General features: G+C 45.2%; 1 protein-coding gene across 1 annotated transcript in view; it reads right to left on the bottom strand.

The window, feature by feature from the left end:
- Nucleotides 1–15858, bottom strand: part of Tiam2 (TIAM Rac1 associated GEF 2) — a 106372-nt gene that overhangs the window by 74191 nt on the left and 16323 nt on the right. The window contains exons 5-7 of the mRNA XM_051164103.1: nucleotides 10007–10192; nucleotides 8554–8700; nucleotides 5834–5905 (exon numbers count right to left, since the gene is read on the bottom strand). Of these exons, the coding sequence (XP_051020060.1) occupies nucleotides 5834–5905; nucleotides 8554–8700; nucleotides 10007–10192 (405 nt within the window). The remainder of the gene's footprint in view (nucleotides 1–5833; nucleotides 5906–8553; nucleotides 8701–10006; nucleotides 10193–15858) is intronic.

The following is a 15858-nucleotide window of genomic DNA, read 5'->3' as shown; positions in this document are numbered from 1 at the left end:
TGTTTAGGGCACATTGAAAAAAAAAATCAAAAGCAGAAAGCCCAGCAGAGGTCACTGTGGAGTAAGAAACATCAAAAGGGGGGCCACAGGGAGGAATAACAGAAATCACGTCACAGCAACTTTACACTGTCTTTTGGCCAGTTGGAAGGGACCACACAGCTTCCAGCTTTCTCATCCCTGGCTGTCCATCATAAGGAGATTTCATCACATAAAATAAATTCCTACCCTGCTGCCAGTTCACTCACAACTGTCATGGTGAGGTATCATGGATCCCCTATTTAACAGGTGAGAAAAAATGGTGTTTCTAAGAAACTTGGTTTACATAACTAGTACATGTGGTACTAAAGGGTTCTGGCCCCTAAAGTCTGGCTATATCAGGTCTCCCCACTATGACACAACATGGAAATGGCAGCCTGCCAATTAACTTCTCTCCACAATAGATATGACATCAATGGTCCAGATTTGGTTCCTAGTTCTACTCTACAAATCGTGCCCTAGTTGAGCAAGCTGTCTCAAGAGGCCTCCCCATAAAGAGCAAGGCACTCCCCTGCCTCTATGCTTCTGCTCACATCAATGTCTTCCTCTGTCGCTCTGTGTCCTCCTGACTCTAATACTGAAATCGCTAGTTAGGGGAACCCACCATTCTACAAAATCCACCCCATACAAGGGCTAGCTTTGGATACACCCACTTTACGCAGCAAGATGAATGACATCACGGCCTTTGTCCTACCACGCACAGTGTCCTTCAGCCCTTAACACGATGTCTTGCACTCAGAATACTTTTGGGTACTGAGGAGATGGCTGCCACTCCAGAATCACTACCAACCAATGTGAGAGGTCAAGGCTCTCCACTTACATCTGATTCAGATTTGCTTTTCCAATGTCAGTTTCTTAATAGTTCCAACTTTTGGGAAGACCAATTACCAGACTGCTCAAAGTCTTCAACAAAAGAAATGTGTGAACGTCAAAGGAAGGGTGGAAGAAAGGACAGCAGACTCAATCAAGTGTGGCTTTGAACTTGCATCTGCACAGAAGAGTCATTTCCTCCATCTACACTGCTCACGGAAGATGCCTATAGAAGCCAAGGCCATCAGTGATTTAAAGCCTCTCAAGAGACCTCCCACAATGACAAATTACATGTGCTTTTTGCTGTAACACACACATACACACACACGCGCTCGTGCGTGCACGCACATGCAGACATGCACACAAGCAGGCATGTGTATTCAATATAGAAAAGGGAAAAACCTGGTTATTCAATGAAGTCAAAGAATGTGGAATGAATTAATTAGAGCCAAGGGGTGGGGGAGTCTACTTGGTAAATACAGATCTTCTGAGTTATTTTAAGCTCTGCCCTTTTGGAGAAAAAGCTACATTGATTTCCTCAGGAAGGACCAGAGGCATCCAGGCTGACAACATACACACTTCAGTTTCAAGAGCTTGATAAAACATTCTCCTACATCCTTTTCATAAAAGGAGATGGAAAACTCTGAAACGAAACACACACACACACACACACACACACACACACACACACACACACAGAGAGAGAGAGAGAGAGAGAGAGAGAGAGAGAGAGAGAGAGAGAGACAGAGACAAAGACAGAGACAGAGACAGAGAGACAGAGAGAGACAGACAGACAGAGGACACCTGGAAAAGTCCTTCCTGCACATCCTTCTTTAAGGGGCTTTTAAAGCACTCATTCAGAGGTGCAACAACAGTGTCTCCTGCCTACCTGCTCTCTCCCACTCTGACCAGCCTCCTCTGGCCAAAAGATCATTTCCAAAGCCCCGTTCAAAGGTCTCTGTTCATAGAGAACACAAAAGGAAGAAACAAAAAGGTCGAGGCCAAACCTCCCTCTTGCTAGCCTTATGAAGGCCGGCACCCTACTGTCTCAACACCTCCCTCATCTTAAAGGTGACCACCACAAATGCCAGCTTCAGGAGGACACCCCATGAGGAATGGCATGTGAGAGACGCGCTACAACCTTTCTGCAGTCAGCTCGGACAGCGTCCGAGCACCATCCCTGCGTCACCCCCATGGTTCAGTGACAGCCACTGTCCAGAATTGCATGAGAATTATCCAATGTTCCAAAACTTTGAGGAACCTGGGGAGAGCTGTGGTAGTGCTCCCTCAAGCCTAACTCCTGTTTGCCTTGTAGGAACTGGGAGCCCAAGGGAACTCTAGCCCCAGCCACAACATGCTACCTTAGCAATTGTAAATTGAGCTAGCTCTCCTGGTAAGGCAACTTCTATACGTGTTGTATTATCATCATCATCATCATCATCATTATTATTATTTCACTAATGGTCCTGAAGCTACATGTCAAATTACTTATGCTCAGTATGTCACCCAGAGAGAGAATGGTAACCCTGTGTGTCCTTGCAGCAGATGCTTTTAGGTCGAATGGCTTATAATTACTGCCTGGATCAATGAAGGGACACGAGTAGCAAAAATCACAGTGTCTGTCTGTCACAAGGAGGCCCACAGCACCCCAGTCACTGATGAAAGGAGAGTCTATTAGCAAGTGAGAGGCGGGGACAACACAAAAGAAGTGATCTGCCATGGCTGCTTTTTTGACAACTCGGAACAGTGGATGATGCCGTGTTTACTTCCTTCTTGGGCAGATGCCCGGACACCGGTGGTTAGGGAGGGAAAACAAAGACCTGACTGGCTGGCTCAGCGTATGCAAAGAGACAAACACAGATACGTTCTGTAGATGCACATCCTGATGTGCTGTGGAAGGCTCCAGACTAGCATCTATTTAAACAGACTACGCTGTGGTCAACAGTTAGTTGTTTCATTCACATTCTCCATTTGAGAAACCAACATCAGCATGCCCCCTACCCTCGCCCCCACCTCTCGCCCTCACCCGCCTCGAGCCCCGTCTGTACCTAATAACTAAAGTGACAATCCTTCATTCACTCACTGCCATGGAAAGTCAGGACACCCCAGACGGTTTTCCAGGAGCAGAGGCCAAGGCCAGGGGCTGCCACTGGCTGCTGTGGCTTTCTGGGGCAGCTGCCACCCTCACTCAGTGGGAGATTTGTTGATGTCTTTCCATAACAAACAGCTCCCTGCCAAAGGCTGTCTGAGACTCATCATTACTCATCAAGGAGGCCCTGAAAAGCTCTCATTTGGGACTAGCCAAGGTGTCCTTTAAAACATGCTCCAAAATGGCTGGCTTTCCTCCAGCGTTCACAGACTTCCAGTTAGGGTGACTCACTGCGAGGCCCTTACAGGATGCACCAATTATGGTGGGATATTTAAAAAGGAGTGTGGCTCCTCCCTCACAACGGCCCTTTCTGTGTGGTGCCAATGCAGATAATGTACTTACTGTATAAAAACAGATGGTTTGTGTGCTACAAATATTCTCCGTGATTAGCACAAGATGAGGGAATAATCATTGTAATTATTCAACCAGCTACAGGCAGAATTTTAAGCCAAAGGGGTATTTAAAAAAATAATGATCCTCTCTTGCGTCAAGCTGCAGTTCAATTTGAACCTAGCTACCTGTGTTCTGTGACAAAGAACAGAAAGATGTACTGCTAAAACAGCTGACAGACAAATGGACAGTCTACTTTGCCATCAGTGACTGTTTCAGCAAAGTTTCCTCTTAAAGTCTGCAGTGAGTCTTGATAATGCTTTGATGACCTCATTCCTCAAAATAAGAACTTTCTATTGTTACATGATGTTTAAAGAGATCTAATCTTAAAGCACTGGGCTTTTATCATAGATCCAACAGTTCTCAGTCACTAAAGGACTACAGTTAAAACAAATGATTAGCCACAAACTTTAAGCAAAGTATCATGCACTATGAGCTTCGAATACACAGGAACACTTACACTACACAGACCAAGGGCTTATGGAAAACTCTTCTTCAAGATCTAACTCTCTCTCTCTCTCTCTCTCTCTCTCTCTTTCTCTCTCTCTCTCTGTGTGTGTGTGTGTGTGTGTGTCTGTGTGTCTGTCTGTCTCTGTGTGTGTCTCTTACACACACACACACACACACACACACACACACACACTGCAGGGACACAGTAATAACCTAGCAAATGCTGGTGATATATCAACCACAGGATTAAGTCGTTCTCTGGTGGCAGTTATGATCTGGCAGGGATTTTGAATCAGCTCTGTAAGTATACAGAGACCTCCGGGCGGGAAACAGACAGCACTCATTATGAAGCCGTTGCCACTCTGATAGCATCCTTTATAGAAAAGAAGGTTTGGATGCGGCTTCCTTGTCTACTCAGGGAGGGTTTGTCCACTTTAGCAAAAGGAGATCACAAAACAGGAGAGTCCTGGTCCAAGCCACTCCACCTCACGGCATGCTCTTGGCAGCCACGGTCCTGGGAGGCTGCAGGTGGGAAGGGATGTGGTTCCAGGCAGAGGAAATCTCCAACTCATTCACACTCCCCCTACAGGAAGCAGGGCCCCTGAGGCCGAGCTGCCACCCAGGAGCAGTTGCAGCAACATCAATGGCGAGCTGAGGAGGCTGTACCCAGCTTCAGAAGGAGGCAAAGCACATAGCTGTCTATACTGAGCATTTTATGTCACCAGAGAGTGCCTCTCTCCCTCCCCAAGCAACTGCCACTGTGTCTGACAATTCTACTATAACTCAGATTTTTTTCAAACTGGATTTCTAATTTACCAAATTATTTCTACTAACTCGTTGGATGGCTTCTAAAAAAACACAATAGGTTTGTCCATGCTGATCATTATCAGGCTTTTATTTATTTTAATTTTTTCTGTTTTTCATTTATGATTGTGTGAGAGTACATATGTCATGTGTATGTATGCAGGTGCCCATGGAGGTCAGGAGAGAGCATCAGGGTTCCTGGAACTGAAGTTACAGGCAGTTGTGAGCTGCCATGTGGGTGCTGGGAAGCAAATACAAGTCCATTATAGGAACGGCAAACTCTTTTAAGTGCTGAACCATTGCTCTAGTCCCATATTCAGCATTTTTAAATTGATTTCATTATTTTATGCATATGGGTGTTTTGCCTCCATGTGTGTCTGAGCACCACACATGTGCCTAGTGGCCACAGAAGCCAGAAGAGAACGTCAAATCGCCCTGGAAACTGGAGTTACAGGTGGCTATTAGCCACCATCTGGGTGCTAGAAAGTGACCTTGGATCTTTTTGAAGAATAATAGATATTCTTAACCTCTGAACCATCTCTCCAGCCCCATTATCAACCTTTTACCTTTGATGAGTAGCTAAGAGCTTTGCTAGAAATAAAATTAGAGATAAGGCAATCAGATGAAGGGAAGATTGGAGAAATTGACTAATAGTATGGAACCCAGCTTTACAAGGAGGACATGAGTTGGGGAAATGTGCAAAATGTAACCATGAGCATATCCAAGCTGTGCACCCTACTCCTGCATGAGCATATTCAAGCTGTGCACCCCACTCCTGAACTCAGAAACAGAAGCATCTCTGGAGACTAGAAAAGGACACTGCTCAACTCCACTGAGGATGCCTAGAGAAGCATGCACTATCTGTGTGAAAAGATGAAGGAAGGTGTAACTTGGGATTCACTAGCATTCAAAGGAAAGTCAGGTACTGCTGAGGAACACGTAAGTATATGTCAAATATGCAGCTCTGGCCCAGACAGTCAAGGTGCTAATTTTAAGGTGGTGATGTCATAAGTTTAAAAGCCCCCCACAATACTTAGCATTCAGGAGACACCTCTTAGTTTACTTAGTAAGACCATTTGAATTCTAAACTGGTCTTTTAACAGATCCATATGAAGACTCTAAACCCACATTTACCACTTCATTAACATAAAGCAAGATGGCTGCCAAGATGCTGCCTGGGCTGGCTATGTTTACCTCACTGGAGTTAGTGGAGTTTTGAGGTAGCTGAGTTTCAAGAAATCCATGGCTGCCACTTGAATCAAACATCTGAAAGACAGAAGAAAGGAAAAAGGCTAATGAACCGGTTCTGTAATGCATCCACGCATTTTCAGTTTAAAGACTGAGTTGTATAACATTTGATAATATCTTCATTTCCCAGTCTGTACTAATATTCAAATATAAAGCTTTGCTTCTGCAGAGAAATCTGCTTTCTTTGCCCCATAGTTTCATATTTACTCTTATGTAATGTCTCACAGCATTCAAACCATCTTGATTTTCTTGACATTGCTTTTTTTTTTTTTAACTACTTATGCATTTCAGAAGATGAGGAATGGAGTTGGCAAAGTCATAAAATCAATCTTATAACTGTTCTTAATGTTCTTAGAATAAATATTGGAAAGCAATATGTTAAGCGATGTGTTAGAAGCACAAAAAGACTAGAAATCATTTTTTTAAATTCTTGTAAATTTTATCTTCTAAATTTTGTAGAGTACTAACATTAAAAATTAAACTAGGAATTCCTAAGAAATCAGCTAGTCAGCTATGTAAGTACTGACTTCATATCTTCCTTAAAACAAAAAATGTTCAACCAAATGCTTTTGTTTATCAAAAAATCTTTTGTTGAGAACACTTAGCAGACAGTAAGGCTCACTTAATTAGCTAACTGGTACTTCTAAAAATAAGCTACTTATCCAGCTATCTATCATGTTATCCTCCTAATTGCATCAAGTTATCTTGATCAATACCAAAATTGACCTTGACATCATATACAGAACACAATGATGATGGTTCCATTCAGAAAACATAGGCCCAGTATTAGCCAGGGGATTATAGTTAGCCAACAAATAAGTACTTATTACAACACAGTAGAGATGCAAGTAGAGCTGTAAGTCTTTGTTTTACATTTATATATTTGTGCCTGTGTGAGGGGCGGGGGGCTCATGCCACAGTAAATATGAACAAGTTAGAGCACAGTCTATGGGGTCAGTTCTCTCCTACATGTGGGAACTGGGGGATCAAACACACAACATCAAGCTTGGTGGCAAGTTACCCACTGGGCCATCTTGCCAGCCCTCTAACGAGGGGATTTTCTTACTGTATATGAATAGTTAAGATACACAAGGCCTCGTAAAAGAACTTACATGTATTTTGCTGTCTTTCCGTCAACAATCCACTTCCTATCACCCCACCCTTCAGTTTCAGGATTTTAAAATATCAAAGTTGTTTTAAAGATTTTAGTCACCTGATTCATAAAAGTTGTTCACAGCTCAAGAGACACAAATTAGAAAATAAACATCTATAAACTGTGGCCGTTTCTTTAAAATAACAACCAAAAATCCTTTTCAGAAAAACAGCAATCCACTGAAAGCCACTGCAAATATCTTCATCCCATACAATAGGATCATCTTGTAGCCTTTCCTTTCAACGGTTCTTGAAAAAACAATCCTACAACCTACCAACCAGGGAGAAAACTATCAATACACACATGTTTCATTATGGGTGTTAGGAAACACTTCGGATCTGCACACTCATGCTCTCAGAGCAGTTCGCTGAACTTAGGGCCATATTTTAACAATAAATGTTGGAGCTGTTTTATTTCTTGATATAATACTAGGAAGAGAAAACATGTAGCATCCACTGTCTGTTCCTTTAGGGCTTTGGACTAGTATGTCTGAATGCTAGCCCTGCCCTATGACCCCAGTGAGCAAAGTAGGTGAATGACTTAGCCTTTCAGAGCACTGGGTTTTCCCTCTGTGGTATGGGCTGACAAGGTACAACTGTCAGGGGGGAAGATTTGAGGGAGCAAAGGATCTAGCACTATTGTAAAATCTAACACTATCAATAAAATCTAGGACTAGCAATAGAATCTGGCACTATCAACAAGATCTAGGACTAGCAATAGAATCTAGCACTGTCAAGGCCTATAAATAACATCAATAGGATCTAGTATAGTCATCAATGGAATCTAGCTGCATTTCCTTGGATTAGCATCATGTTTCTGCATTCATTTTCATATAAATTGCTATAAGGCAACAAAAAAGTGTTGATTGTTTTTTCTAATAATTATTATCCCACAGCACCCCTGACACCTTTTCTTCTCGCAGGAGCCTGTACATGTTAGGCAAACTCTCTACTACTGTATGACTCTCAACCCTCAGTTTCTGCTTTGTCACCCCCCCCAATCTGTGTGTCTGTGTCTGTCTGTCTGTCTGTCTGTCTGTCTGTCTGTCTGTCTGTCTCTCTCTCTCTCTCTCTCTCTCTCTCTCTCTCCAGTTTCTAGCCAAAGCTGCCCTCAAACTCACTGAGAACAAACTCCTGATACTCCTGCCTTACTTACCAAGTGCCGGAATTACACTGTGCGCCCTGTTCCTGGTTGTGCAGGATCAAACATGGAGCTTCAGACACCCTAAGCAAGCCCTCCACCAATTAGGCCACATCCCCAGACCTGTTTTCTGATAATTCCCATTCTTTATGTTCCTAAGAACTGCACGGGTGGGCCTGCCTTTTGGGGCAAGCTAAAGCAAATGAAGCAATTTGTATATTTCATGTGGGTACAAGTCCCTGACAAACCTTTGACTTTGAATCAACTTTGACTTAACCTTTACCAGAAGGCAAACCACTCATGGCTTGCAGCAGTCTGGAAACGAGGCGACAACGTCACCCTACCTCTTGTTCCTCCCATGTTGAGAACTTACCTGAGTTACGGAAGCTCTCTTCTCCTTTCCCTTTCTTGCGAGGGTGTCCAGCCCTTTCAGTGAAGAAAATATGCCTTTCTTGCTTTTCTCTCTCTGGGTAAGGGAGAGTGCTCTTTTCCTGACAGCGGAGTCATCTCTGGAACACACCTAATGGGAAACACAGTTGTAAACCATCTTAAAGCGGATAAAAATGTCTGTGCTGTAGAGACGGCAGTCTTACTCTAAGTGTGTCTGATGGTGTCTGAGTCGGCTGCATAACAGCTTCCACACAGATGCCTTATCCAGACAGCACAAGCCAATTTCCAACATTCAGATGGCCCCACAACAGGCAGCAGAGCCAGCAAAACCACTCTGAGCTCCTGAGATGAGCTAGTTCAATGCAAAAGCCAGACGCAATCGCACACTCTACCCATGGGGCTCCCAGCACTCCAAGCCAAGCCACCATCATTTATGCATTGTGTTCATATGTGTGCTCATGTGTCTGCAGGTCCATGTGGATACCAAGGGTCAACTCTGAGCATCATTCCTCATGTACCATCCACTTTGTTTATTCTTTTTAATTTTTCTCCTTTTCATGTCTATGTGATATATGTGCCTGTGTATGTGTATGTTCATGTGTGTGTGGGCACATGTGTGTGTGGGCACATGTGTGTGGGGGCACATGTGTGTGTGGGGGCACATGTGTGTGTGGGCACATGTGTGCGGGGGCACATGTGTGTCTGCAGGTGCATGTGGGGAGGCCTGAGAGTGACATCGGGAATCTTCTCCAATCCTTCCACCCTGTTCTTCAAGACAAGGAATATCAATCAAACTCAGAGTTCATTGATTTTGCTAGTCTGGCTAGCCAACTTGCTCAGCTCTAGGGATCTTGTCTCCATTTTCCAAAGGCAAGAGTTACAGGTGGGTAGCCATGGCCACCCAGCATTTGTGGGGGATGCAAATCAGAATTCCCATCTTCTTTCTCTAACTATAGAGCCATCTCTCTAACCCTCCATCTTTTTTTCTTCTTTCTTTCTTTTTTTTCCCCCTGTTTCTGGAGATAGGTTCTTGTTGGCCTCGAGCTCTTTAAGCATAGATTTCTAGGAGTGAAGTTCAGATCTTCAAATGTATAAGGAACCCACTGTACTCAGTAAGCTATCATCCCAGCCCCAGGCTTAGCAGCATTTAATCCATGTTTTTCTTCTTTATCCAGTAGGACCACTCCTCAGGGAGCCCACTTTCCCAAGAGTATAAGGAAAGACAGACAGGCAGATAAGAATATGGAGTAACCCACACTAGCAGCTAGACGCCTAACAAGCATCTAAGAAACTTGGAACCACTGTCTCCTCTGCTGGTCCCCGGAATCTAGCCCCTGGCCACCCTCGTCCCTTCCTAAGTCAACTTCCAGCAGAGGCATCAGCAACCAGCTGGGGAAAGGTGCAAGCCACTGCCCCAGCCCTCCCCAGGAGCTTACCAGAGCATGGAAAGATGAAACGGACAGGACACCCAGCCTGCCAAGAGCCAGCTTGGACGGGCGGCTGGTGGCTGCAAGGAGACTCTTGGGGTTTGGTAACTCCCCACCTTGTAAGCTCGCCAGATAGCAACGCATGCGGAACAGGTCCATGTGGAACTTTTCCAGGTTCTGCTCCCATTGCTGGATCTTAAACAGCAAGAAGAGAGATGACTTTGACCTCAGTTACAAGTCCGTGTTGGTCAACCTGCAAGTGCAAGCCTATCCTCAGCCCTCAGGAAAAATTGCTAACAGCTGTAGTTGTGTGCTTTCAATCTACCACTGCTGACCCCCCCCCCTGCTGTTCCCTAGACTTCACACCCTCCTAGTGAAACATACACACACACACACACTTGTATTTCACCAGGACTGCCAAGATCAAAGGCAGCTGGGATTCCCAATACAGTGAGTGACACAGCAAAGTACATGATGGTTACAGAGCTGACTCAGCATGGGATGTAGAGTAAAACACGTGTCTCCCCTGCTTCACGTCCCTTCATGCTTACATTCCCAGGGCTTCAACTGCAGGGGTTCTCAACCTGTGGGTCACGACCCCCATGAAAGCCTCATATCAGATGTTCTTATGATTCATAATAGTAGCAAAATTACAGTTATGACATAGCAACAAAACTGTTTCATGGTTGAAGTCACCACACCAGAGGAACTGTGTTAAAAAGTCACGGCATAAAGGAGATTGAGAGCCACTTCTCTACAGGACAAGCTGCACACAGATGGACATGGCATGCATGATGGTAGTGGGCTGCAATGACAACCAAGAGCACTTCAGGGACAAGGCAGACATTCAGCACGCACTGCTACTCAATGGAACACCCACCACGTGTACATCTGATATTTACAGATGTTTACGCACCAGAAGTCGCTATGTATTTCTTCAAAACAAGGAGTCATGAGCTGGCAAAGAAACACCATCAAACAGTATTTGTTTAAGGACCTGGCTCCTGCCTTCCTAATATATCATAACCACAGGTTTGTATAAAATGTGACCTCCATTTGCAGGCAGACCGACAGGCACGGAGAGACACAGGGATTTGGCAATCAAGGCTCAGAGTAGGGCAGAAAGCTGGCATTCCCCAGGCCCCAGTGGCCACCTCCACACAGGCTACGGTGACCGCTGGGCGCTGGACTCTGTCAGGAACACCAGATTTCCTCAGTGCCAATGTCATCTCCTATTGGCTGTGTTATTGAGCATTCCCAGAGAACCAGACGAAGTCTCCCATGTTAGTCCTTCATTCTAGATAAACAATCATGAGAAAGAATTCCACCAGTGAACACGGTCCCCGATCCAGTCTTTTCCAAAAATTAAAAAATTTGGGGTATTCCCCAGATTTTCTCTAAGTCACTGGTTCTCAACTTTCCTAAGGCTCCCACCCATTAATACAGCTCTTCATGTTGTGGTGACTCCAAAACCATAAAATTATTTTTGTTGCCACTTCATAACAGTAATTTTGCTACTGTTACAAAGCATAATGTAAATTATCTGTGTTTTTACAATGGTTTTAGATGACCCACAGGTTGAGAACCACTGCCCTAACTTCTCACCACGCACCTCTTACATGTCCAACATGCAGCTTTGTGCATGAAGCACTGCAAGTTCTGGGCATGCAGTTCAGTCGGCAGATTGCTTGTTTACTAATATGCACAGAGTCCCAGGCTGGATCATAAATAGGCATCATGGTGCACGCCAGTGACCCCAGCACGTGGAAGGTATAGACAAAATTAGGTGTTCAAGGCAATCTTTAGGTACCTAGTATCTTCCCTACTCCAGAGAACAAGGTTTTTAAATAAGTTATCTGGCCACAGAAGTGAAAAGCCTGCTTTACAAACCAAATGCTCCTTATAGTGGCACAAACAACAAAACAAAGCAAAGCCAAGGATGGCACAGGAGATGAGGGAGTCCATTTACTGAAGTCTTTTGTTACCCTTTATTATAAAAGGGAGTGTGTGTGTGTGTGTGTGTGTGTGTGTGTGTGTGTGTGTGTGTGTACGCACACCTGTACATGAGTTCTACATTGCGTGTGTGGAGATCAGAGACAACTTCTGAAAAGAGCTGGTTCTCTCCTTTCACCTTTACATGGGCTCCAGAGATCAAACTAAGATCATTAGGTTAGATCCATTAAGCCATATCATCAGTCCCACACAAATGGAAAATTTTAATGATGAAATCCCACAGGAAACCCCCACAATCTCAGCACCGACACAGATCCAACGACAGGCTTCCTCTTTATTGGTAACACAGCTATGTTAGGCAAATGAGCTCAGAGATGCTGTGGAAGAGTGGGAGGGGGAGAAGATGAACCCTGATGATAAAAATAATGATGAGCCAAATGAGTATGGGATGCATATAAAGAAAGATGGCGGCCTTCCTGCCACACCCAACCTCCTTAGGAAAGTATTTCATTTAGTCATTCTATTGTAACTTCTGGACCAATTGTACGTTACTAGGCTTGGCCTAAAAGATAATTTACTTTTTCCTTTTTGGTGGAATGAGTTTTAAGAACTCCCACTCTGTGCTTTGCAAACAACAAAACCTATGTTCCCCAGGGACCCCGACCAGTGACAAGGATCTACCAAAGGTGACTAGAGGCTAAAACAGCAATATATGGTTCAGCAGCCATCTTTGTTTAGTTTCCTTGGAGATAAGCCACCCACTATAGAGCCAATAAATTTTCCTTCAAATCAGACTGGGAAATCCCACATTATGGGAACCTGGAAACCAAGGACTTATCACCCATCCATACAAAGCCACATTTAGTCAGCGAGCAAAGCATCGCGTACCTCACCGAAGCCCCATGGCGCAGTAGCTGAGGACTCAGAGCAGATTTGAGTTCATTCTTGGCTTTGCCACTTGCCAGATGTGTAGCCTCAGAAACTTCACTCACCTAAGTGTCTGCTCCCCCACCCCTCAAATGGATGCCGTCTACCTGTCTCTACTGGGAAGAAATCAGAAAATTAAACATGACCATGGCTTGAGAAGGACTCTGAGAATACTAAAGCCGAGAGAAAACTAGGAGAAAAGAGAACATGGGAGAGCATGGGAGAAAAGAGAACATGGGAGAGCATGGGAGAAAAGAAGGGAGGGATGAACTCAGACAGAGCTGGGCTTCCTACAGTGACAAAGAAAGACCCCACCCCCACCTCAGACTCATGAAAGCAGCCTGTGGTAGTTAATGCCGATTTTCATGTTGACAACATCTAGAATGTCTCCTGGAGAGACAAGCTCTGAATGCAGCTTCAAGGAATAACCCGGATGAGCTTTACTGAGGTGGAAGACCCACCCTAAACATGGGAGGTGCCATTCCAGGGGCTGAGCAGCACATTTTATAACACTTGTCACCTCCAGAAAATAATCAAGATGTGACCAATAGGGTCCTTTAGGAGCTGTCCTACAGCAGGGACACAAGAGACACACTAGGGAGCCACAAGAAACAACTAGAAAGCAACATGCTGAGCAGGGAGAAAGACAGAACCAAGAGCCATGAGACATCCCAAACAGAACTTGTGTGAGGAGAGTCCAGGGTGCTCTCAGAGGAAGTAGCTCCTGGGCCTTCGTGAGAAACAGGATCTGCAGAGTGGTCCAGGTGACAGGAGAAAGGAGGCAGCATGCATGTACACTGTGCATACAGTCCTTTCTGTTTATATGTCTGCATGTGTGTGCACCATGCATGCAGTTCTCTCTGCTTATACATCCACATGTGTGTGCAGCTTGCATACAGTCCTCTCTGTTTATATGTCCCCAGAAAGAAGATAGGAGTGGAGAAAAAGTCTAAGAGTAAACAGCTAAGTGAGCTTCCGGATGAAGACCAGAATGAAGACGGGTCATTTTCTATGCCATGAGAATGCCAAAGGGCTTTGAGAGCAGGAAACCTCATGACTGGATGTGCTGATTACATGTGAACACTGTTGCTTCTGTGAAAATACATCACTCTGCCCATGGCACCCTTCTCTGACCTTCCTCTGGCTAAAGTCTCATTTCCAAGAAACAATACAGATGGGCCCTCTTCCAGAGGTCTTCCAAGACTACATAAGAGGCTAAATCTCATCTCGGTGTCTTCCCCAGTGCTGTGAAACAATGGCTCCAACTTCATTATCTTGTGTTGAAACTACAGGCCCAGGTCTGTCATCCTTCCTGATGGAGGACACTCTGAGGACAGGCTGTCTTCAGTCTGCACACATACCTGGCCTTCAGTGTGTACTGCACAAAAGCTGACTGAACTAAAGCCTAAGCTGCTATGATGTCCAGCAGACTTCCACCATCTCCTTACTGACTACTGAAGAAAGCCTGTATCTATGCATTGTACCTCCATCAACCAGCCTTGCCCCCACGCCCCTCGACAACTATTTGTGTCTGCTTTCTCCTCCACAAACTACAACCCCCACCCACACATCACATCACATCATCAAGGCTTCATCCATACTGCCCCCCTTTGCCATGGTTTCCAAGTGTCTAAACACAACGATACACCCTTCTTTATCATCTTCGACCTTAAGTAAATACATAAAGGGATACCCAGGGTACACAAAGGCCGGAGTGATGGATGCAGCCCCACTGGTGGGGTTTCTCCAAGCACCATAGCAGCCCTGCTTGTATATGTCTGCACCCCCTTCCCAGCCCACTGCTTCAATGGGCAGACCCCTGGTCTCCGACAAGGGCACATGATGAGGCAGACTGTGGAAGCGGTGCCAGCGGCAGGGGGAAGCCGAAGCCATCTGGGAGGATGCCAGGATCGCCTAAGGGCGGTGAGGCTTTTGTCCTCATTGACTTGTTTGAAATAATAAACGGAAAGGAAAATAAAGTACTAACTGGACTTAATTTACAACGCTTCCTCCCTCAGGACTTCAAAGGCGCTCCTCCCCATGCGGACACACAGCGGGGTCTGGTGTGCATTGGACACGCTCAAATGAAAGTTGCATCATCTGCCTCGTGAAATAGCCCAGAGGCCAGAGGACAGGATTGTAGCATGTTTTATTTTAAGCAAAGCATGTGACCTCCACAGCAGCATGAAACACAGCCATTGTCACCGTGACAGTGTCTTTCTATTAGGAAAGGGTGTTGACAACCCCTTTCTCCACCCACCAACTTCAAAGAGATCCTGTTTCAGAGACTTTATCTATCTTGCATGACATCATCTACACCAGAGGGTCTGGCATGCTGAGGATGCACAATGGATAGACCTGAAGTTGCGGGCGCCTCTGTGAGAAAACGCTACATGAATGAGAGGACACCGCGCAGCTGCGACTTCTAAGTGGCAATGAGCTCCTTCACAATAGGAACTTTCAAATGGGTGGTTTGCAGAATGCACGAAAGATGCATGGGTTCTGTGCCCTCATTGGTCCCAGCCTGTGGATAACGCTGCCCTGGCACAGTATGATGGTCCTAGTTGGAGACTTAAAAGCAACTACAAGCCAAGGAGAGAAGATGGATCAAGCTAAACACACCCGAGTCAAGACTAGGACCCCGCGCCCCCTACACACACACCAGAGTATGTGTAAGAGACAGCGCATGTTTGAAAAGACTACAATACACAAATGGGGCAGAAGGTGGGCACATAAAGGCAGCCCCACCCCACCCTGCAGAGTGGTCTCCAGCCCGCCATCATTCTTGGGAGTGTTTTTCTCATTCTTAATAAACTGCCTCTATCTCTATCTCTACACATATATGCATGGATCCTATTCTTTGTTCTCAAGCGCAAAAGCCTGGGAAATCATAGAAGATGCCCTTTGGCCTCCAATGCACACCTGTAACACACTTGCTTCCCCTGTAGGCTTTTGTCTAGCAAATGGCTCTCTCTACAACT

The sequence above is a fragment of the Acomys russatus genome, chromosome 21 (assembly GCF_903995435.1).
Source record: "Acomys russatus chromosome 21, mAcoRus1.1, whole genome shotgun sequence".
NCBI classification, from domain to species: Eukaryota; Metazoa; Chordata; class Mammalia; order Rodentia; family Muridae; genus Acomys; species Acomys russatus.
Note: the sequence above shows the minus strand (reverse complement) of the source record. Positions and strands in the feature narration are given on the sequence as shown.